The sequence below is a fragment of the Protopterus annectens genome, chromosome 16.part0 (genome assembly GCF_019279795.1).
Source record: "Protopterus annectens isolate FY-2018-M chromosome 16.part0, PAN1.0, whole genome shotgun sequence".
Taxonomy (NCBI): Eukaryota; Metazoa; Chordata; order Ceratodontiformes; family Protopteridae; genus Protopterus; species Protopterus annectens.
Genome location: NC_056750.1, coordinates 324,702,413 through 324,727,757, shown reverse-complemented (window position 1 = coordinate 324,727,757; position 25,345 = coordinate 324,702,413). Strand labels below are relative to the sequence as shown.

Genomic DNA, 25,345 nt, shown 5'->3' with positions numbered 1-25,345 from the left:
GAACTCTTGTATCCCTCATTTGACAGGATTGGATTGGTTCAGGGAAGTTTTAGTATCTGAATCTGGCCTTGACAACATCATTATTAATTTGGTTCTAGAATTCATGGAAATTGTCCTGGAAAATAATTTCATTTATTTTAATGGGGAGTTTTATCGCCAAAAGAAAGGTGTGGCGATGGGGGCCCCTTGTGCTTCGTTATATGCCAATTGTGTGTTACACTATTGGGAGCAGAAATACGTCTTTAAGAGTCAATGGTCTGAATTTATAGGACACTATATGAGGTACCTTGACGGCATCTATTTGTTGTGGAAAGGTACCAAGGAAGACTTAAATGAGTTCTTGAAGTACATTAACAACAGCACTGGGTTCCTGAATTTTACTTATAAAATTGACCATGACAAATTAAATTACTTAGATGTGACTTTATTTAAAGATTATGACAACCATTGCTTCCAATCAAAGTTGTACAGGAAAAGTACATTCTCGAACTCATATCTCCACTTTGATAGTGGACATCCCTTCTATCAGAAGAAAGGGATAGTCAAGGGTCAGATTATTAGAGCATCGAGAATGTCTAGTACATTTGAAAGTTTTTTGGAGGAAGTGCACACCCTTGAGGCATTGTTTGAAGAAAAGGGTTACCCCAGGACCTTGATTGACCTTATGATTCAAGAGGTTACAGAAAATAGGGATTCAAAGTATTTCCCTTTGTTAGGAACTGGATTTTCCACTCCTGACCAAGGAGTAGGATTGAAACAGCTAGATCCAAAGAATAATTTTATTCACACTTTTTCCACTAGTTCTCAAAAAATTGAACAGATTATTTCAAAACATTGGCCTATACTAGCTTTACATGATGAAGTAAAACAATTTGTTCCATCTTGCCCCCATTTTGTAAGGAAAAGGGATGCCAACTTAAAGGAACTATTTGAGAAAAATGGAGACATTGGACTAAGAACAAGCAGGACAAAAGTGGGTACACGCAAATGTGGTTCTTGTAAACAGTGTAGCTTTATGTTTAATCAGGATACAGTGTTCATTCCCTCCAGAAAATTTAGATTCAAGTCCACTAATTATTTTAATTGTGGAACTAAAGGGGTGGTTTATTTAGGAATATGTATAGTTACAGTTTTTATGTGGGTAAAACGGAGTGGCAATTAAGGAGAAGAGTTTATGAGCATCTTTATGATGTTTCTAAAGGTAAAGAAAATAATGCTTTTTTTAAGCATTCACAGGTGTGTGAAAATATGGAGTTAAAGTTCATGGTTTTAGAGCAAGTGACACCAGATTTGAGAGGTGGTAACTGGGAAGCCAGGCTTGAATACCGTGAACTACACTGGCAGCTCAAGTTAGACTCAGGAAGGCTTCCTGGGTTGAACGAAAATATTAATATTAGTAGTGTATTAAAGTTAAGAATGGCTCGCTTATAACACTATAATAGTAACACATTAGTTGATGCTTTGAATGCAGTTTCACCCATTTTAGTGTCCGTTTTAATGTTTATTGTAAATTATGTATTAAGTTTATTTATTGTTATGTTTATGTGATGGTTATAACTTGACCTAGAGAAGAAAGGTATTACCTGTTATGGTATATGGACATTGGTTGCATAATTTTACAATTCTATGCATTTTAATGAGGTTTATTTTTTAGATATTGCACACATGTTTACACTTTACATGACAGTGTGTGGTTTTAATTAACAGGGAGGGAGTTAGAAGGGTCATGTGATTGTTTTTATGACTATTTAATGAATGTTAATGAAAGCACAAAGGATTTTGTATTCTGAAGAAGCTCTGTACTGACCGAGCGAAAGCGCTTGTTTTATTCATTATTTTCTATGTGAAATAAAAGTTCCTGATTAACTCAAGTTGTTCCTATCAAGTTCGTGATATCCGGGTCCTGTAGCTATTGGGCAGTACTTAGATATTATGAGCTCCTTCAAATGAAGTCCACCAGACCCCTTGTTATTCCTCCTGTTTTGGCTGCTTTATTGGATCCTTTCTCTTCTGCTTCTTAGGCTCCAGACTCTCAGGCCCTGCTCCTAAGAAACCAGACCCATTTTATAAAGTGCCTAATGGCTGCAAATTCCTTTACAGGTGTCATCTGTTGCCCCTTCAGTGGTCTGTGTGGCATCCAATAAACCAACTAAATTACTACCCTCAACTAAGCTTCTTCCTTTTGATAAGGACAACAGGACCATAGAAAGGCTGGGTAAAAAGGTTTATAGTTCAACCCATTCAAGCTGTTAATTATCACTCATATGACTAGATATGTGTTGGCTCTTCTTTTATCAGGCTTGTCTGGTTATTTCTGACTTCCTGATTCTGAGGTAAGACTTCTGCCTTATCTCTGTTAGGGCCTTCTTTCCAGGTAGCTCGTCATTCCATTAAATGTAGTTATGATGCAGCAGATGCTTCCTTTAGGCCTGCTGCTTCTGGCTGTGTGTTGAGATATTCCCGGCTACGGCTTCAACCTCTGCCTGAATATTTAACTCTTAAGTTGATGGATGCTTCTCTAGACAAATGTTTGGTGCTGCTGCTGCAGCTGTTTTGTTCAAGTCCTTGCAGGAGAAAGGCAAGGAGTTAAATGATATGAAAGGCATTTTTGTTTCACCAGTGCCTAAGTTCCAGAGAAGCTATCCTACTAAATCAGCTTTTATTTGAAGGCAGTCTTGTCCTCCTCCTAATTGCAAGAAAGGTGGTAGCAGGGTTCCCCAGCTAAGTCTACTCAGACTCCTCATGCTCAGAAGCCTTCCTTTCCTGATTAAGCAGGTGCTGTCTGACAACACAATTCTTCCCAGCCAAATTCTTCTTTTTGTTAGTCTTTATGTGCCTCTTCCTGTCTGTTGAGTTCTTTCCATCATTTGCTTAGGGTATTTTATGGTTTGGGACTCTCTTGTCCTCTTCATGAGCATTCCTTAGCCACCTCAAGAACAGTTAAGCTTCTTTACAGAGGTGTTTCAGGATCTTTTGACTCAGGAGAACTATTCAAAAGGTGCCAACTGCTCAAAGAGGAAGGGCTTTTATTCCAGAATATTTTTGGTCCCCAGGAAAGAGGGTACTTGGAGACTGGATCTTTCTCACCTAAATACTTTTCAGAAGGGTCCTTCCTTTCAAATGTTCTCTCTTTCAGACGTTGTTCCCTTTACTGCTTCCTCAGGCTTTTATGGTTTCTCTGCATCTCAGATTCCTACCTCCATATCCCTATTTATCCCCTTTTCAGGAAGTTTTTACATTTGTCTTGTTGCTTCCTGGCATTTTCAGTTCTCTGCTTTGCCCTTTGGCCTCTCTACCACCCCAAGGATATTCACCAAATGGCTAGCTCCTGTGATTGCTTTTTGCAAGATTCAGGGGATCCAAGTATTTATTTACTTGGACAACCTCCTATTTCAGTTATCCTCTCCAGAGATAGTCTTTCAAAATCTTCATTTTGCAGTTTCCCTTCTTCAAAGCCTGGAGATCACAATAAACTTCAAAAAGTGTTTTCTGACTCTTTCTCAGAACTATGTTTTTCTGGGGTGCAGGATTCAGACATTGCCTATGCTGGCATCTCTGCCTCCTCCCAAGGTCCTGACCATCATTTCCTTCTTTCAAACTTCTTCCTGTAGCCTCTGTCACAGCCAGAGAGTTTCTGAGAGCACTGGGGTTCATGGCATTCACCATCCCTATGCTTCCTCTGGCCAAACATCACATGAGAGAGTTTCAGTGGTTTCTGAAGTTAGTTTGGCTTCAACATAAGCATCCCTTAGACTTCGTAGTTCTGTTTCTTCCTCGTTTCAAGAAGGAACTTCACTGGTGGAGTCAGCAGTTGTCTTGAAACCCAGGGCTCCCTTTTCACCTCCCCCTTCCCTCTCAGGAGCTGTTCACAGATGCCTCGGACATGGGATGGGGAGCAGGTTTTGGCTCCTGTAAGGTGCAGGGGTGTGGTCGCCTCTTAAACAGAAACACCACATCAATGTCAAAGAGATGAAAGCACTTCTGTTGGTGTTGCAGGCTTTTCATCCTCAATTCTCTCCAGGACCTCTCAAGGTATTTACAAGACAATACCACAGTGATGTGGTATGTAAACAAACAGGTGTACAAGATGTTATCTACTTTGCCAGTTGGCTCTTCTGGTATGGGATTTTGCTGTCTATTATCAAGTGACTCTTCAGGCAGTTTACATTCCCTCAAGTCAAAACATTGTGGCAGACACTCTGAGCAGGTTTTTAACTCGATCCTATGAATGGATGCTTCACAGGTTTCTGGACATTGTCTACCAGTGAGGTACTCCTCAAATAGATCTATTTGCCTCGCCTCTGAACAAACAACTTCCTCTTTTTTGTGCCAGAGTCCCAAGTCCTCTGGTTTGGAAGGTGGATGCCCTATCTTTTCCTTGGAAGAGGATGTTTCCTTATGCGTTCCCTCCCCTTCCCCTCATTCCCAGAAGTCTTGTTCAGAATTCAACAGGCTACTCCCAAAATCTTATTGATGACTCCCTTTTGGCTGAGACAGCATTGGTTCAGTCTTCTGCATTTAGCCAAGGGCTACCATCACAGGTTACCACACAGGGTGGACCTACTCACACAAGACACAGGATCTCTCATCCATCCCCACCTGTCCACTTTTCAACTGACACTGTGGGTGATAGGATTTTGAATCCACCTAGACACCTTTTTTTTTTTGCTTAGGGTCCTGCAGGAAACCCACTACCAGGAAATCCTAATTATCCGAATGGAAGAGATTTTCTGTTTAGTGTCTTTCTCATAACCTGGATCCATTTTCTGTGGATCTTCATTTGGTTCTCCCCTTGCTGTGTGAATTCCTCAATGCTGGGTTGGCCTTTGTTCATAGGCAGTCTCGCTCTTCTACTAAAGGTAAAAAGAGTGGCAAGCAGGCTCCTCCTGCTAAGGCCATTCAGACTTCAGGGGCTCAGAAGCCTTCCTTTCCTGATAAACCAGGTGCTATATGACTATCCATCTCTTCCCAGTCACATTTCTCTTTCTCTTCCCATTTGGCCTTTTCTTCTATTAAGCTATCTCTGCTTGTCTGCCTTAATCTCCTCCTTTAGCTTCTAGGGTTGAGGCTAAACAATTTCTTAAAGCATCCTTAATATTAGACTTCAAGAAAACCTGATGTTCTTCATTATTCACTGTTGCAGTCATCACATTTGGGTTATCTGCCTGAAGGTAGCTCTCAGCCGTTCTGAATACTAGAGTCTTTGGATTTCTGCGTCGGATGCTGTCGCTTCTTCCATGACGTCAGGTCGCCAGGGGTATAAAACATGCAGCCGATGCCATTACATCAGTCTTTCTTACCGTGTGGTGCCCGAAGCAGAAGCAATTCGCAAGTGTGGGTTGGCCGGCGCCTGAAATTTTCGTTTTTGAGTTTCAGACCTGAAGTCTTCAAAAAGATAAAGTACCCCGTTGGGGATCCTTTTTTCTTGTTCTAACCGATATCAGAAAAAATTAACAATTGCCTTGCCTGTGGAAAGCAAATACCTCACAGAGATTCTCATTCTTACTGTATCACCTGTTTAGGCCCAGACTACGACATCCCTCGCTGTCAGTTTTGTGCCTTGTTCAACGCCCGAACTGTTAGTCGTTGGGCTATTTTTGTAGCTAAATACTTCCGTTCTCGATCTCCGTACTCCGAAATGGGTTCATTAAGCCATCCGACTACTGATGATCTGAAAAAACGTAAGGATAAAGATAGAGACATACCGCATAGGTCCAAAACTGCTGACGACTCTTCCGTTAAGTTAGTCGCCAGTCCACAGGTACACTCAGTGAGGTGATTTCATAGCCCCTGATACCCGCTGCTGCAGATTTGCAGGTCTCTACTGAGACCCATTTGGAGTCCTGTATGCCGCGAGATGCTTCTTTGACTATGGAACGTGTGGATGTGTCTACCTTGGATGGGTCTGGAGCAGTTGTGCAGGCACTGGCCTCTGAGGGTGTATTCAGGCCTACTGACTTTCATATTAAACAGACGTCTTCGTTTCAAGCTAGAAATACCGAATTCCTCAGGCCTAAAGCTCGCACTACATCTAGAAAACAGACGACCAAACTGCATTCTCAGGCCCATCTGCCTAAAAAACAAATGATTAGAATGGCTGAAGACCTTATTACCTTAATTAGGGGAAGCCAGCCTTCCCCCTCTAAGAGATTTAGAACTGATTTTCTTTCTGATTCTTCTGATCAGGAATCTGATATCTCTGATGTTCTTCGTGTTTCACTGTTGCAGTCATAACTGTAGGGTGCTCCTGCCGGCAGGCAGCCCGAGGTCGGCCAGAATCCCAAAGTCTGGGTCCGGCGTCGGCTGTATAAGCTAGTATCCTGACGTCAGGACGCCTTGGTACATAGCCCTCAGCCGACGCCATCTTCTCCAGTCTTTCTTGCCGTGCGGTGGAAAGCAGCTCGCAAAACGTTGGTTGGCGATTTTCGAACAGCGTATTTGGTTGTTGTCAGTCCGAAGTTGTTACTTCTCTTCTCAAAGCTAAGTACCCCGTTGGGGAATCTTTTTCTTGTTCCTCCGATGTCAGAAAGTTAATAATTGTATAGCGTGTGGGAAACAAATACCTCATAAAGATTTCCACTCTTACTGTCTACCTTGCTTAGGCCCTGACCACGACGTTTCTTGTTGTCGGTTCTGTGCCAGGTTCAACTCTCGTACTATCAAGCGCAGGTACGATTGGGCTTTAAATTATTTTGGCAGACGCTTCAATTATAGAATGTCGTCGGACACTACCGGAGTTCAAAAGAAGCGCAAAGACAAAGGCAGGCCTCCGAGGTCCAAACAGGACTCGTTGCAGCTGGAGCCAGCGTCCGGTTCGGCTGTCGTCAGTGAGGCGCTTTTGCAGCCCCTGTCGTCCGCCACTTCTGAACCGATGGCCGATATGGACTCCCATGGGGAGCCATCGAGGCCCACTATTTTAACTGCTGCAGGACCTTCGGACGTCGCTCCGTCAGATGGGTCCGGAACCGCTGTGCAGGTACCGGCTTCTGAGGGGGTTTTCAGGCCTACTCACATCACTATTTCAAAGGCAAAGACAAAGACTCCTACTAAGTCTAAAGTTCCAGCTCAAGCTGCTTCTGAATCCACTCCCAAGACACAAAAACAATTATTGAGGATGGCTGAAGATTTGCTTACTATGATTAGGGGTTCTCACCCCCCTCCTGAAAAAAGGCCTCGACAGGATGTTACTCTGGATTCCTCTGACCAGGCTTCTGTATCTTCTGTTTCTTCCTCTGATCAGGACTATTCCTTTCCCCTTATGAGGATTCGGATGCTGAGGATTCTTTGCCCTCGGCCTCTCCGCCTGAGGATTTTTCTTTTGGGGAAACCTTGCATGAGATGAGGGAACATTTTCATTGGGAAGGACAGGAATATTCTGCTTCCAAAAAGAGGCTTAGAGAATTTCTTCTTCTTCCTCAGCATAGGCCTTTAGCTATCCCTCCTGTCTTGGACATTGTAGATGATGCTTTTTCTGAGGCTAATTTGAATCCTGATTCCATGCCTCCTGCTCCTTCTAAGCCTGATAGATTTTATAGGGTTCCTGACTCTCATTTATTTTTATTTAAAAACCCTTCTGCAGATCCTGAAACTATTTCTCAGGGCTCTAAGGCTGCTAAGGTTGCTACTTCTAAAAATCCTATTCCCTCTGAGAAGGATTCTCGTGCTTTAGACAGGTGGGAAAAAAAGGTATATACTTCTGCTACCCTGTCTGTAAGGGCTTTAAATTGCCAGTTTCATATGTTTAAATATCAGCAATTTCTTTTGTCTGTTTTAAAGCAAAAGCTTGCTTCCCTTCCTGCTTGTGCAGAGGATAAGGAACTTCAGGATGTTTTGCATGCTACTGAACAGGTTAACAAGCATAGCTTACATTGTGGTTTTGATGCTTTGGATGCTTCCTGCAGGGCTGCTGCCTCTGGTACTGTGATTAGGAGACATGCATGGCTTCGTGAACAAAGTTTACCTGAACAGGTTAAGGCTAAGTTATTAGATGCCCCTGTTCAACAGGATGTTCTTTTTGGTTCTAAGGCTGAGGAAGTTATTAAAAAGATGGAAGAAAAGGCAAAGTCCATGCAGACTGTAAAAGATTTCTTGCAGGTTCAGCCTCCTAGATTTTTCAGGAATTGGCCCTCTAAAAATTGGTCCTTTCCCACGTCTGACAGGCCTCAAAGGGGAAGATATAGACGCTCCAGAGGTCGTGGTCAAGGCCAGACCTCTTACAGATCTAGACAATGGACTGCTTCTTCACCTAGGAGGGGAGAAGACAGATCCCAATCTCAAAGAAAGCAAACTCAATGACTCTCTCGGTTGGGCTTCAGGACCCTTTACCTGGACGCCCCTCTCGGAGGAAAACTGTCTCTTTTTTACAGAAATTGGACTCATATTACCCAGGACAGATGGGTATTGGACGTGATTTTAAAAGGTTACAAGTTCCACTTTCACACTTTGCCAAAGGCTCACGGTTGGCCAGATCTGCCAAAACTTCAATGGTCAGAGGCCTTAACTCAAGTGGATGCTCTTCTGGCCATGAGAGCCATAGAGCCTGTTCCACTCTCGGAAATGGGAAAAGGGTTTTATTCAAGGCTGTTTCTGGTTCCCAGAAAACAAAACTCATGGAGACCTATTCTGGACCTTTCTGTGTTAAACACCTTTTTGGAAATTCCAAAGTTCAAGATGCTTACTCTGCAACAGCTAATTCCAATGCTCTCTCAGGACGCCTGGATGGTGACATTGGACTTAAAGGAAGCCTATTTGCATATCCCTATCAGGCAAGAACGCAGGAAATTCCTCAGGTTCGAGGCACTTTCAATTCTCTGTTCTGCCCTTTGGTTTATCTACTGCGCCCAGAGTCTTCACCAAGTGCCTGGCACCAGTAGTGGCTTACTGCAGACTTCAGGGGATCCAGATTTACCCCTATTTGGACGACTGCCTTATTCAGGCAGACAGCAAAGATCTTCTGCTTCAACATCTGGACTTTGTTCAACGTCTTCTCCTACTGCTGGGATTCTCAGTGAACATAAAAAAGTCACATTTGATCCCTTCTCAACAAATGGTATTCTTGGGAGCCCTCTTAAATACAACCTTACAAAGGGCCTACCTCACTCCAGAAAAACAAACTCAGCTGGCTTCTACTTTCAACACCTTGGCAACTCTATCTCAGCTCACTGCAAGGAAATTCCTGCAGGCTCTGGGCTACATGGCTTCCTGCATTCTGTTGATTCCAAACGCAAGGCTTCACATGAGAAAGCTTCAATGGTATCTGAAAAGTGTATGGTCGCAGCACTACCACGATCTGGTTATTCTGATTCCTCTGATCCCCTGCCTCCAGAAGGAGTTCCTCTGGTGGTCCAGGGCATGCACGTTAAACGAAGGAAAACCTTTTCGTCTCCCTCAGCCTACTCAAATCCTAACCACGGACGCCTCGGATTATGCTTGGGGAGCACACTTTCTAGACAATTGCCAGCAGGGAACCTGGACAAAGGACCATCTTCACTGGCACATCAATCTGAAGGAAATGTTGGCAGTTCAAAATGCCCTTTAGCCTTCAAAACCTTTTACAACCAGGGCCTCTGCTAATTGCACAGACAACACCACGGTCATGTGGTACATCAACAAGCAGGGGGTTCTCATTCATACCCCTTTGCAGACTAGCTATGGGTTTATGGGACACAGCTCTAAATTTGAATCTGCATCTCCAGGCTCAATTCATTCCAGGGAAACAGAATCTCTTAGCAGACAGCCTGAGCAGAAACATTTCAGATCCTCACGAATGGATGCTAGACACCAACTTGTTCAACAGGATTACTGCAGTTTGGGGATGTCCCCAGATAGATCTGTTTGCATCCCATCTCAATCATCAGCTGCCTCGCTTTTGCACCAGGTCCTTCCACAAAACAGCATGGAGAGTGGATGCCCTGTCCTTCAGCTGGAGAAGCCTTTCAGCATATGCCTTCCCTCCTCTTCCTCTACTGCCTCGGGTACTACTGAAGATAAAGCAGGACAAGCCCAAGTTCCTCATCTTGATTGCTCCAAATTGGCCTCGACAGTTTTGGTATCCAACCTTAAAGCTCCTGTTCTCGGGGCCTCCTTGGATTCTTCCACTGAACCCTTCGCTTCTGTCCCAGCATCAGGGTCAGTTACTACATTCCAATCTCAAGACCCTTTGCTTGGCAGCTTGGCTCTTCAAAGGAATTTGATTTCCTCTAGTCTTCCCAAACAAGTCCTGGATGTTCTTTTGGAAGCTAGACGGCCTAGCACTAGGAAATCCTATGCCTCTAAATGGAAGAGGTTTTCTATTTGGATGCAGGACCGAGGCTCTGATCCTCAGGTTCCTGATCTCTCCTCTATTTTGCTTTACCTTTCGGAACTTTTATCCAAAGGACTTTCCTTTTCTTCCATTAAGATTCATGCTTCTGCTATCTCTGCGCATTTCAGTTCTGATCCTCCTGTTTTTTTCACATCCTTTGGTGAAGCAGTTCTTGAGAGGGGCTAAAAATTTGCGACCTCCAAGGACCCCTCCTGTCCCTGCCTGGGATCTTAATTATGTTTTAGAAAAACTTACTTTGCCTCCTTTTGAGCCTGCTGCATCTTCAGATATTAAGTTTCTATCCTGGAAGACTGTTCTTTTGTTAGCATTGACCTCTGCCAGAAGGGTCTCAGAGTTGCAAGCTCTCATGGCTGTGGAACCATACCTTATTTTCCATCAGGACAGAGTATCCTTGAGGACCAATCCTACTTTCATGCCTAAGGTGATTTGAAAGTGGCTTTGAATCAGACAATTCACCTTCCTACTTTCTTTCCAAATCCTCAAAATAAAGGGGAAAGGATTTTGCATTCATTGGATGTGCACAGACAGTTACGATTTTACTTGGACAAGACTAAAGATTTCAGAAAGTCTAACCAATTGTTTGTTTCCTTTGCTTCCAGTTCTCTTGGAAAACCTATTTCTAAACAAACTATTTCCAAATGGATTGCTTATGGAATCAGATTTTGTTACACTCATCATGGGAAACAGTTTCCAGGGACCATTAGAAGTCATTCCACTAGAGCAGCTGCTACTTCTACTGCTTTCCTCAGAGGAGTCCCTACCAAGGATATCTTGGAAGCTGCCACTTGGAGTTCTGTGCATACTTTTTCCAAGCACAACAATCTCCCCTTGTTTTCTAAGTCTAGGGCAGGCTTTGCCTCTGCTGTCTTGCAGGGTATTCTTGCCTCCCCTTCTTCTATCTAAAGCCTCCTCCCTCTCTACACTGCTTTGGGATTCCACCCTACAGTTATGACTGCAACAGTGAAACACGAAGAACATAGTACAATTGTGTACACCTACCATAAATGTAGATGTTCGAGTGTCTTCACTGTTGCAGTCGGGGTTTCCCTCCCTCCTATCCCCTCTTTCTCTCATATTTGTGGTGTATTTGTGTTTCCTTGTTGGATTCATTTTTGATTTGTTGGGGACTTCTGACATCTAGGGCAAGAAAGGCTGGAGAAGATGGTGTCGGCTGAGGGCTATGTACCAAGGCGTCCTGACGTCAGGATACTAGCTTATACAGCCGACGCCGGACCCAGACTTTGGGATTCTGGCCGACCTCGGGCTGCCTGCCGGCAGGAGCACCCTACAGTTATGACTGCAACAGTGAAGACACTCGAACATCTACATTTATGGTAGGTGTACACAACTGTACTTTCCTTCTGACTACCTGGATTTACCCTTTTTTTTTTTACTTATGAGGATTCTGATGCAGAGGATTCCATTCCCTCTACTTCCCCTCCAAAAGATTTTTCTTTTGGTGAAACCTTGCATACCCTTAGGGAGCGTTTCCGCTGGGAAAGCCAGGACTGTTCTGAGTCCAAAAAGAGACTTGGGAAATTTTTACGCCTGCCTCAACACAGGCCTCTAGCTATCCCTCCTGTTCTGGAAATTGTAGATGATGTTTTCTTGGAGTACAACTTTTCCCCAGATACTTTGCCTCCAGCTTTCAGGAAACCTGACAGGTACTACAGAGTACCTGACTCTCACAAATTTCTCTTCAAGAATCCTATTTTGGATCCAGAGACCATTTCCTAAGGACCGAAAGGCATTAAGGGTACTTCTGCCAAAAATCCTACCCCTTCTGATAGGGACTCTAGAGCTTTAGACAGATGGGGTAAGAAGGTATAGGTATACACTTCTGCTACTTTGGCCATTAGGGCTTTAAATTGCCAGTTGCATATGTTAAAAGTATCAGCAGCATATTATGGGATTACTTAAACAGAAAATGATGTTGATTCCTGACTGTGCTGAACACAAAGATTTGCAAGAGTTGATGCATTCTGCTAAACAACTTTGCAATGTGGTTTTGATGCTTTAGAAGCATCTTGCAGGGCTGCTGTCACAGGGTCTGTACTTAGAAAGCATGCTTGGCTTAAGGAGCAAAATTTGCCAGATCATGTTAAAGCTAAATTAATGGATGCATCCCTTAAACCAAGACCACGTTTTTGGCAACAAAGCAGAAGTCACCCTCAAAAGGATGGAGGAAAAAGCTAAGGCTATGCAAATTGTTAAAGATTTCTTACAAGTACAGCCTCCTAGATTCAGTAGGCATTGGCCTTCAAAGAACTGGTCTTTTCCAGTCCCCTCCAGGCCTTCCCAGTCCAAACCCAGGAGCAGCAGACCACCAAGAATTCAGTCTCAGGCTATGCACAGATCTAAGCAGTGGGGGGCTCCCACTTCCAAAGCAGGGAGTAGTAAGCCACCCCCTATGGAAAAAACGGCACAATGACTTATCCTTAACTCTTCCAAGCCCTGCTCAACTACTTGCTTCCTTAGGAGGAAAGCTTGCCCTGCATGCAAAAAACTGGAAACTCATTATCCAGGATAAATAGTTTCCCTAGGATACAGATTCCACTTCCACTCACTCCCAACACCAAGTGGAAGGCTGGCTAGATCTCCCCCCCAAATCAGTGGGCGGAGGCCCAAAAACAAGTTCTCTGTCTCCTCAGTATCAGGGCTATTCAACCTGTCCCAGCAGAACAAAGGGGACAAGGTTTTTATTCAATACTGTTCCTGGTTCCCAGAAAAGAAAACTCCTGATGTCCTATCCTGGACCTGTCTATTCTCAACACCTTTCTGGTGGTTCCAAAATTCAAAATGCTAACTCTTTAACAGCTTCTTCCTATGCTAGCCAAGGATGCCTGGCTGGCAACTCTAGACTTAAAAGAAGCTTACCTGCACATCCCTATAAGAAAATCCTGCAGACAATACCTATTTTTCAGGGTGGGCTCCATGCACTATCAGTTCTCTGCACTTCCCTTTGGCTTATCTACTGTGCCCAGGGTATTCACAAAGTGCCTAGCTCCAGCCATTGCATTTTGAAGGCAGAGAAATATTCAGATGTACCCATACTTTTGCCTGATTCCGGCAGAAAGTCAGGACTTGCTATTACAATACCTGGCATTTGTAAAGAGACTTCTAACCTCACTAGGGTACACCATCAATGAGAATAAATCACACCTAGTACCCTGCCAACAGATTGTATTCCTGGGAGCAAGCTTGAACACAGCTTCCCAGATGGCATTCCTCATTTCAGAAAAACAAGTTTATTTGACAACCTACTTCAACCTACTGGCACAAAAACCCAGCTATCTGCAAGGAAAATCCTGTAAGCCCTGGGGTTCATGGCCTCTTGCATTCTGTTAATTCCATATGCAAGACTACATATGAGTAAACGTCAGTGGTATCTAAAAAGTCTATGGTGTCAACATTCTCAGGACCTGGAAACAATGATTCCAATAATTCCTTCTCTAAGAGCAGAGTTCCTTTGGTGGGCAGAGGCCTGCTACCACAACAAAGGGACTCCCTTTCACTCTACCCCCTGCCACCCAAACCGTAACAACAGACGCATCAGACTATGCATGGGGGGGCTCACATGGCAGGGCAGTGCATTCAGGGCAAATGGAACCCAAAACAGATGCACCTGCATATCAATCAGAAAGAAATGCTGGCTGTACAGAATGCTCTGACAGCTTTCAAAGACCTTATTCTTCCAGGACAACTATTGGTAAAGACAGACAACACCACAGTTATGTGGTACATAAACAAGCAGGGGGAAACCCATTCCTACCCACTCTGCAGACTAGCCTTGGCTCTGTGGAACACAGCCTTGAGCTACCAAGTGAACCTGCAAGTTCAATTCCTGCCAGGCCAACTAAATTCACTGGCAGACAACTTAAGCAGAAATCTCATAGACCCACACGAATGGAAACTGAAACCCAAAATATTCAAGCTCTTGAGGAACAAATGGGGGACACCAGAGGTAGACCTGTTTGCCTCCCCTCAGAACTACCAATTGAACAAATTCACACCAGAACTCCCCACAGTCAAGCTTGGAATGTGGATGCCCTGCCCTTTACCTGGGAAAGCCTCTCATGTTGTGCTTTTCCCCCCTCTGCCTCTCCTCGAAGTGTCTACTAAAGATCAAACAGGACAAGCCATGGACTATACTGATTGCCCCAGATTGGCCATGCCAACACTGGTACCCCCTTTTGCACAGTCTGACAGTGCTGCAACCATGGTACCTGCCTCAGACCCCTTCCCTGCTTTCCCAGCAGGCGGGCCAGATTCTGCACCCTCAGCTTCAAACCCTGACCCTTGCAGCCTGGCTAATTCCCTGAGCTCACCTCTAGCAACCCTCAGTAACAGGTGCTGGATGTCATTCTTCAGGCAAGGAGGCCTAGTACTAGAAAATCCTATTCAGAAAAGTGGAAAAGGTACTGTTCCTGGAGCCAGACTCAGGGGATGGGCACAATGGTTCCCAGCTTACCTCTTATTCTAGATTATTTAACAGAAATGCTCCACAAGGGCCTGTCTTTCTCTTCAATTAAGATTCATGCATCTGCCATTTCAGCACATTGTAATACTGAGCCACCCATCTTCTCTCCTTCCCTGCTAAAACAATTCCTTTGAGGGGCCAAAAATGTAAGGCCCCCCAGGAGAGCTCCCACTCCAGCCTGGGACCTTAACTTTGTATTGGGAAAACTCACTCTTCCGCCCTTTGAATCAACTGCTACAGCAGAGTTGAAATTCCTTTCTTGGAAAACAGCCTTACTTCTAGCCATCACCAGCAAGAAGAGTGTCTGAACTGCAGGCCCTCATGGCAGTGGAACCCTTCATTATTTTCCATGTGGGCAGGGTTTCCCTCAGGACTAATCCATCCTTTATGTCCAAGGTGGTGTCTAGTGTGGCTCTAAACCAGTCCATTCATTTGCCTACTTTTTTCCCTAATCCTCAAAATAAAGGGAAAGGATACTGCATTCTCTGGATGTGCACAGACAGCTTAGATTCTATTTGGACAGAACTAAGCCTCTCAGAAAATCCAACCAGGTGCTAGTTAGCTTTGCTGCAAGGGCAGAGGGGAAGGCCATTTCTAAGCAAACCATTTCCAAATGGATAGCCCATTGCATCCATTTCTGCTACAAACACCATGCAAAGCCTACCCCACAGGGGATAAGATCACATTCCACCAGGCCTGCATCTACCTCTACGGCATTTCTCAGAGAAGTCCCTACCCAGGGACATCCTGGAAGCTGCTACCTGGGGCTCGGTACATACTTTCACCAAGCATTACCACCTGCTTATCTTTTCTAAATCCAGAGCTGGATTTGCCACAGCAGTCTTTACAGGGCCTGATTCCTAGCACCAATGCTCTTTAACTGCCTCCACCCTTCCTTAGCTTTGGGAATCAACCCAAAGGTGATGACTGCAACAGTGAGTTGTGTACAATTACCATAAATGTAGATGTTCGAGTGCATTCAATGTTGCAGTCCTGGTTACCTTCCCTCCAGCCCCCTGAAGTCTCTTGGCTCTACCTTTCCTTCTTGTCTGGCATATATTATATCATGTGTATTTGATTTTTGCTGGGGGTGTTCAATACCATATAATTGCTTCCTATTGTGGGGCCAGCTGACATCTGTGGCAAGAAAAACTGATGTAGTGGCGTCTGCTGCATGTTTTATACCCCTGACGTCATGGAAGAAGTGACAGCATCCGACGCAGAAATTCGAAGACTCTGGTATTCAGGCTGGCTGAGAGCTACCTGCGGGCAGATAACCCAAATGTGATGACTGCAACAGTGAATACACTCGAACATCTATTTATGGTAAGTGTACACAACTGTACTTTCTTCCTCTCTAGGATCATAATTTTCTTTTGGAAAAATTGACTTGGGCTGATTTTGAGCCTGCTGCTTCAGCTTCCTTGCAAAATTGCTCTTGGAAGACGGTACTTTTGTTGGCTCTTTTCTGCCAGACAGTTGTATGAGCTTAAAGCCCTTGTGGCTTGTCCTTTATTTTTGGTGTTTCATATGGACAAGGGTGTGCTTATGTACTAATCCTTTTTTATGCCCAAGGTGGTTAATGAGTTATCTCTTAATTAGTCTGTTCATTTGCCCACTTTTTTCCCTCTCCACAATCTGCCACTGAGAGGGTGATACACACATTGGATGTGCATAGACAGCTCAGATTTTATTTGAAAAAGACTAAGACTATTAGGAAATCTTGTCAGCTGTTTTTCTTTTCAGCCTAGGTCCCTAAGATTAGCTGTGTCCAAGCAAACTATTTCTTCTTGGATCTCTAAAGCTATTTCCTTTTGTTGTTGTTCTTATGGTAAGAGCCTTCATTTTCCTGTTAAGGCTCATTCTAATATAGCTGTGGCGTCTTCTGGTGCTTTTTTTCAAGGGTTTGGATACTAACTCTTCTTGAGGCAGTGACCTGGACATCTCTGCATACATTTACCAAGCACTACAAGTTGGATGGAATCTTCAGAGCTAGAGCTGGTTTTGCGAGGGCCCATCCTTTATGGCTTCTTAGAGGACTCTACTGGTCCTTCCTTCTCCCAAGTTTCTTCCGGAGCTATGGTACTCCCCCTAATGTAATGAATACTGCAACAGTGATATGGAAGGACATAGTACATTTGTGCAAAAATCTTACCATAATGTTCCTTCCACAGCCCCCTGGCCCATTTCTCTTCTGGATGCACTGATTACCTCTATTTTCCTTGGACTGGCATTCCTACTGGGGCTGTCAGTTCTGAGGATGGTACATCGGACATCACCTTTATGCCCTACAGTACATGAGGTACATACATATGATGTACAGCGTACCTTAAAGCAACCTAAAGGCTTTGGTATACTGGCCGGATGTTGGTCCACCCTTGGCAGGGGATCCCTAATGTAATAAATAATGCAACAGTGAAGAGAAGGGCATCTACCGCTATGGCAAGATTTTACACAAATGTACTTTATGATAGTATACTGAAAGGGGCAAATGGGTTTGTATCATCATGAGGGGATGAAAGTGCATCATAAATGTGAAAAAGCAACTGATATGTTTTAATTTTTAGAGAAGAAATAAGAGTAAGAAATTACTGACACAGGATTTTCAACATTTCAGGTTTTGAAGACAACCCTCAAATAATACTGCAGATCATGAGAAGGTATATTCAGCACTTCTTTGGATGCCGAGAGTGTGCTCATCATTTTGAAGAGATGGCTAAAGAATCCATGCATTTAGTGAAGACATTAGATGAAGCAGTACTGTGGCTGTGGAAGAAGCACAATGTGGTGAACAACCGACTAGCAGGTATGAAAGAAAATGTTTTCATTTAAAAAAAAAAAAAATCTAAAAGTGAGTATATTTTGTGTACAGTCTGGATGTCTTCAAACTTAGTGACATTTTTTCATAAGGCTTTAGCCTTGTACCTTGCATATTAGACACCCTGCCACTAGCGTGCTCTCAGAACTGGCAACATTTCAGATCAATGGCCTGATTAATGATTTTTTTTTCTGTGGCCAGTTACCTTGTCCATATTGATGTTTGCTATTGTGTCTTATCAGGTAACCTGATTATGTGAGCCATCTAATCTTAATGGGGAATTACGATTGTCAGGGTCTTTGACTTAACTGGCTTCACCTTTTTCTGTCGGTGCCATTTGGCTGAGATTATTAATGGCTTTCTACTTTTTTCAATAACATGGGTTCCAAGTATTTTCTGTGTTAAGCCTCCTATCATTCTCTTTTTTTTTTGTTGTGTACTGTGCTATATTATGTCCTCTTTCATGTCCCCTTCAGAGGCCACCATGACTCTGGTCTTTTCTTCATATGCCAGCACTTAGTTGGATTTGAGACCACTAAGCAGACTGTGGCTTCTGACACCAAGGTTTTAGTGACAGAGGGTGAGTTCAGTATTCATTTGGTAATAGTACAAGAGGAATTACCTGGGAATTGGATCGAGGATGCTTCAAGGAGTGTTTATCGAAGCATGTCAGTGATATCAGATTAAAAGATTTAGAGTCTGCTTGCCAAGCATGCTAAGTGAAAATGTGGGACATCACTTTTTATTTATAGCTATGCAAGTAACTAGAGAAAATATTAGAGGAGGGGATCTTACAACTAAAATGGAACAAAATGAAACAAAATGGATTGCTAAGCTTACAAGCTCATAAATCACCAGGTTTGAAAATTAATGTACCTTTGAAAACCGGCTCTTAAAGGGCGGAAGCTACGTAGGAAGCCATGACTGGTTATTTAAGAGGCAGTGTCCCGCATAAGACATCAGATTGGCTGGTTATTCATTATATATTTTCACATTGACTGAGTTATGGCACAACCGAAGAAGGGTTTGGAAAGAACCCAAAAGCCCTTATCTTGTTTTTATGGTTTTAATAAAGCTTCATTTTTATGATTGATGGCCTGGTACTTGCATTCATTTTTATTTATTTATTTATTTTTTTTTTTTATCTGGTGTATATCTATGCTTGCTGTTCCTTATATGTGTGGAGATATATACACATTCACACGCATGCGCACACACAGACATAGACATGTATATATAATTGTGGACAGGTTATTTACGTTTGTTTGCTGGGAAGGTTCATCTGGGCAGCATTGCTCATTTTTTCAGTAAAGGCCCGTGAGAAAAGCTTTTATTATTATTTTGTCACCACTTTGTTTTTTCTCCCACTCTTTCATAATTCTGTAAATTTTCTTTGTATTTCATCTTCTTTTTTATTCTTTCAACTTTTAAATATATTTTTATATATTTCTCCTTATGCACTACCCACTATTGTGTCCAGTATTTTATAAACTTATAAATCACTTATATGATCCTTCATTAATATTTATTCTTTTCATTTCTTCCTCTTTTTTAAAACTCTGCAATTAATCTCTTCATCCCTTTTCCCATCTTTATTATTTTGCTGTCTTCCACTTTTCTAGCATATACTACTCTGTGATCTGAAAACTCTGCCATTTGTACTCACCTTATTTCTTTCTTATCTTTTGAATAAACTATATAATCAAATTCAGTCTTAAAAATTCCCCCTTTATATAACCATTCTCTATTCTTTCCTACTTTTAAGTATCCACATTTATAATTCCCTTAACATTTTAAAATCATGCTTTTACCCTTTACTTTCCTCTAGTTACAGTTAAAATTTCCTACCATTGTTGTTGACATAGTAAAATATATTTTTTTTATTTCTTCAAACAACTACTTTCTCTCTGACATATTAGTATATGCATAAATCAGTATCAGTCTTGTATGTTTTTATCTTATTGTCATATGAAGTATCACTATCCTTCCAGGTGCTACTGTTGTTGAGTCTAAAATTCTTATTTCTTCATTTTTGTAAGAATTTGTATTCCACAACACGTCACATTTCCTACCAAGCAAACAAATTACACCCCACTGTGCCTGTATTATTTTCTTTTTTCTTTGTCAGGCAAAAAACATTCATTTTTTACACCATTCCACAACTACTAACCATCTTATACCCTTTCTATAGTATTCACATTTAATGGTAAAACTCCGATATCATCATTTTCCTTTTTTGTAAGTGTTTTATTTCCAGATCTTATTTTTCTTTTCCTTCTATGTCTCCAATCAATTGATTTTTTTCACTATTTTGTTTTCCTGCCTCCATTTGCTGCCATTTTTCCTCACTTTCTAAAATTGCATCTGTGTTTTCTTCCTGTATATTAACTACTTTGAATTATTTCTCTTCTAACTACCTCTTCATTGTTTAACATTTTTTCAGTATCCCCTTCCCCAAACTACTCTCTCTTTCAACATTTCTGTAGTAATATTTATGCTGTTTGTCTTTCCTCTGAGCTTTCTCTTCATATACTCTTTCCATTTCTAACCTGGAACAGTCAACCCAGAAGTGTCCAGATTCTTTGCATTTTCTACAAAAAGGCTTAGTTTTTTTGTTTTATATGCCCTCTCCCCACATTGCCACCCTTTAAGGGTTGACATAATGGTTAAGGTGTTTAGCTTACAAACACAAAGTACAGAATAGACCAGAAGGGCAGCTGGCATACATCTCAACTGTGCATATTTTTGCAAAATGTCCACTTTTTTTTTTTTTTGCTTTATATTTTTGGTCTGCTCATTGTAAAATGTGTAGTTTTCTGGGACATCGTTGAGTACTGAAATCACTAAATAATGACAGACACTTAAGTTTCAGACTTCATCTTCTTCAGAAAATGCATGCTAAAGCAGAACCTGTTATTCCAGCAACTAAGTTTATATGTAAAATATTTTTTAAAAAAATGACCCTATTTTTCCTTTGTCCCCCACTATTTTTGACTTTGTCCAAATTGTTCATGCTACGAGGTTGAGAGGTATGGCAGCTAGCCTAATATTAACTTTATAAACCTTTGTTTGTTACAGTCTTGTACTAAATGATTTTCATCTCCACAAAAATGACATGCTTTGATTTGACCCAGTACCTAAGAAATCCTTTTTTACCATTCAGTATTATTGTATTTGAAAAAATGTGGAATTTTCCCATTCTTGACTAGACCATCCATTTCTTTCATCACATGCATAGTGAAAGAAAAAAAAAACACAGATGTTCTTCAAGTTTCACTGTTGCAGTCATCACATTTGGGTTATCCCTGCCAGGGTAGCCCTCAGTTGGCTCGAATACCAGAGGCTTAGTATTTCTTGGTCAGTTGCCTTCGCTCCAGGACTGATGTCAGGTCATCAGTGGTATAAAAATAAGGCAGCCGATGCCATTACATCAGTCTTTCTTCTGAGGAGCCTAAAGCAGAAGCAGTTTGCACGAGTGCCAGTCAGCCGCTACCTGAGTTTTCCGTTTCCGAATTGAAGTTGAATTCTTCTAAAGCCAAGTACCCTGTTGGGGATCCTTTTTTCTTGCTCTAACCGATGTCAGAAAAAGTTAACAGTTCTCTCGCCTGTTGAAAGCAAATACTACACTGAGACTTTCATTCTTACTGCGTCACTTGCTTAGGCCCAGACCACGATGTCCCCCGCTGTCACTTTTGTGCCTTGTTCAACGGCAGAACTATACGTTGTCAGGTCTTTATTGTAGCTAGATATTTTCGCTCTCAGTCCTTGAATTCCGATATGGTTTCGGTAAGCCATCCGACAGCAGATCTTCTGAAAAAACGTAAGGTTAAAGACAGAGACCGCACAGGCCCAAAAGTGCTGACAATGCTTCCGTTAAGCTAATAAGTCAGTTCAACGGTCCTCAGTGAGGCACTTACGCAGCCCCTGCTGCCTGCTTCTGTGGATTCACAGGCCGCTACTGAGACCATTTCGGAGTCTGGTATGCCACGAGACTCATCGACTAAGGATCCTGTGGATGTCTCTACCTTGGATGGGTCCGGAGCCGCTGAGCAGGCACCGGCTTCTGAGGAAGTACTTTGCACTACCGATTCTTGACACAGTTTCTAAGGCCTAGAGTACAAACCACACCCAAATAAAACGACACAAGCTCAGGCACCTGCTTCCTTGCCTCAGTCTCAAATGTTTAAAATGGCAGAAGACCTTATTATGCTTATCAGGGGAAGCCAGGCTACCCCTTCCAAAAGAAAGAGATTTGTCCTCAGTAGTTTTATCTGAACAGGAGTCTGATGACTCTGATGCATCTGAATATGAAGATATACAACCGCTCTCTGCTTATGAGGATTCTGATGCAGAAGAAATATATTAGTTCAATCTGCTGAAAAGGGTTCCGGATCCAATAATTCTTGCCAGAAATTAAAATGATTTAAAATAACCACAAATTTATTAAAAACTTCTCTTAAAAACTGTAAGTTAAGCGCTTTCATCTATTACATAGACTTCTTCAGAACCTCTCCTCAACTTCCACACTTGATTTAAATGTACCATTCAATTATTTAACTAATCAAACAATTAGCAGCAAACTTACTCTTCTTAAAGTGCACTGTGCAAACTGAAATTCATGTAAGTATTCTAACACACTTGTCACTTCTATCGAACATGTTACAATCAAGTTACTTGTTTGTAAACTTAAAAAATGACAATTATTTTAAACCTCCCGCTTTTGCTTCCAGTATGGCCTTCAGTGATATGCCATCATTTATTCTTGGGTGAGTTGGATCAGTTTATTAAATATATAAATGAAACCAGTGAGTATTTAAAATTTACTTACAATTTTGACACTAAAGGTATCTCATACTTGGAAACATATATATATATATATATATATATATATATATATATATATATATATTGAAAAAGGACATTTTGCATCCAAAATCTACAGGAAAAGTACATTTAGTAACACATTTAGAATACTCTAGCTGCCACCCTTATAAACAAAAGGCCAGTATAATCAAAGGACAGTGTATAAGGGCGGCAAGAATGACTTCAGAATTAAAAGAAATGGAGGTGGAACTTGAATTTATTGGGAATATGTTCTTGAAAAGGGGTTACCCTAGTAACCTCATCAATAACACTATAAAATATGTTGGGTCTGAATAGGGTAAAAAATACAAGCCATTATTAGGTAGCGGAAGTGTGAATTTACAGACAAATGTAATTGATATTCATGAACCTAGGAATGTATATAATCAGTCATGTATTTTGCAATATGGAAATTTTGCCAAGGACATTCGGAAAATTATTACAAATAATTGGAATATATTGAAGTCCGATGACAATATTTATAAATTAATGGGGGAACAACCCTCCATTGTATATAAAACCGGTTTCAGTCTTAAAAATTTATTGGAAATGAATAAGTTTTCATCTGAGTACAAATGCAGGGGGGGTGGAACATGGAAAATGCGGAGATAAAGTTGGACAATATAAATCATACTGTAGTGCACTTCCAGTATGGCAATTGTCATACCCAGCATGTGGTGTACTTAACCAAGTGCACCACATGCCCCGTTTCTATGTGGGAAAAACTGACAGGTGTCTTAGAAACAGGATGTACGATCACATGTACTGTATAAAGAAAAAAGATGAAACAAATGCCTTATACAGACATTTACAAAAATGTCCTGGGTGTAAAGAATTCAAATTTGTGATTCTTGAGCAAATAAAAGGAAATCCTAGAGGGGGCAGTATTACTATGAGGTTGAATGAGAAAGAGACTAAATGGCAAATTTTGTTGAATTCTACTATTCACCCAGGAATAAATGATGGCATATCATTGAAGGCCATACTGGAAGCAAAAGCGTGAGGTTTAAAATAATTGTCATTTTTTAAGTTTACAAACAAGTAACTTGATTGTAACATGTTCGATAGAAGTGACAAGTGTGTTAGAATAGTTATATGAATTTCAGTTTGCACAGTGCACTTTAAGAAGAGTAAGTTTGTTGCTAATTGTTTGATTAGTTCAGTAATTGAATGGTATATTTGAATCAAGTGTGGAAGTTGAGGAGATGTTCTGAAGAAGTCTATGTAATAGATGAAAGCACTTAACTTACAGTTTTTAAGAGAAGTTTTTAATAAATTTGTGGTTATTTTAAATCATTCTAATTTCTGGCAAGAATTATTGGATCCGGAACCCTTTTCAGCAGATTGAACTAATATATTTCTTGGTTGCTACTGCTGGAATTTTCTGTATTGATTCTGATGCAGAGGAATCCATCCTTTCAGCTTCTCCACCCGAGGACTTTTCCTTTGGGGAAACTCTACATACCTTAAGGGAACATTTCCAATGGGAATGTCAGGACTACCCTCAGTCAAAAGAGACTCCGGGAATTCTTAGATCTTCCACAGTGCAGACCTCTGGCCATTCCTCCTTTCCTGGATGTTGTGGATGATATTTTTATGGAATCTAGTTTGACCCCCTGACACCCTCCCTCCTGCTCTCAGAAACCCTGACAGGTACTATAGAGTCCCTGACTCTCAAAAATTTCTTTTCAAAAATCCTACTGCTGACCCCGAGGTTCTCTCTCAAGGACCTAAAGGAATTAAAGCAACTTCTGCTAAGAATCCCACCCCCTCAGATAGGGATTCCCGAGCATTAGACAGATGGGGTAAAAAAGTATACACCTCTGCTACTCTTGCTATTAGAACACTAAATTGTCAGTTCCATATGCTGAAATATCAGCAAAATACCATGGAACTCCTCAAACAAAAAATATCTTTTTTTCCTGCTTGTGTAGAAAATAGAGTTACAAGAGTTAATGCATTCTGCATATCAAGTAACTAAGCACACCTTACAGTGTGGTTTTGACACCCTAGGAGCATCTTGCAGGACAGCAGTCACTGGTTCTGTCCTTAGAAGGCATGCTTGGCTTATGGAACAGCCCTTGCCAGACCATGTCAAACCAAAATTATTAAACACACCCTGGCACAAAGACAACTTATTTGGCACCAAGGCAGAAGAGGTCTTAAAAAAGATGGAAGAAAAAGCTAAATCTATGCAGACAGTTAAAGACTTCTTGCAGGTCCAGCCACCGAGGTTCAGTAGGCGTTGCCCTCCAAGCACTGGTCCTTTCCTGTACCCCCCAGGTCAGCGCAGCCCAGACGCCAGGGAAGCAGGCCCCCCCCAGACAACAACCCCAGGGAATGCAGAGATCTAAGCAATGGCATTCCTCCTCTTCAAAACCAGGGTGTGCTAAGCCACTCCCTCATGGTAAGAACTCACAATGACTTTACACTTCCACCCCCTCCCTCTGCCCACCTGCTCTTGCCCCTAGGAGGAAAACTCTCCTTCCACGCAAGCACCTGGGCCACCATTACCAGCGACCGCTGGGTCCTCAACATAGTGTCCCAGGGATACAAATTTTACTTCCACACTGTACCAACCCTAAAAGGGTTTCCAGATCTTCCCCCAAACCAGTGGGCAGAGGCCAAAAAGCAAGTCCTTTCACTGCTCTCTATGAGGGCAATAGACCATGTTCCTGCAGAACAGATAGGCCAAGGTTTCTACTCCAGACACTTCCTGGTACCCAGAAAAGAGGGTACATGGCACTCCATCCTCGATCTATCCATTCTAAACACCTTTCTGGTGATACCAAAATTCAAAATGCTCACCCTCCTGCAACTCCTGCCTATGCTCTCCAAGGATGCTTGGTTAACTACCCTA

At 42.0% G+C, this 25,345-nt stretch overlaps 1 protein-coding gene across 2 annotated transcripts in view; it reads left to right on the top strand.

The window, feature by feature from the left end:
- Positions 1 to 25,345, top strand: part of LOC122790285 (LIM/homeobox protein Lhx3) — a 1,376,718-nt gene that overhangs the window by 946,728 nt on the left and 404,645 nt on the right. The window contains exon 11 of one of the 2 annotated variants that reach the window (XM_044057789.1): positions 14,008 to 14,033. In XM_044057789.1, the coding sequence (XP_043913724.1) occupies positions 14,008 to 14,033 (26 nt within the window). Of the gene's footprint in view, positions 1 to 14,007; positions 14,034 to 17,421; positions 17,611 to 25,345 lie in introns of both variants that reach the window. The other variant, XM_044057787.1, reaches the window with a different exon arrangement.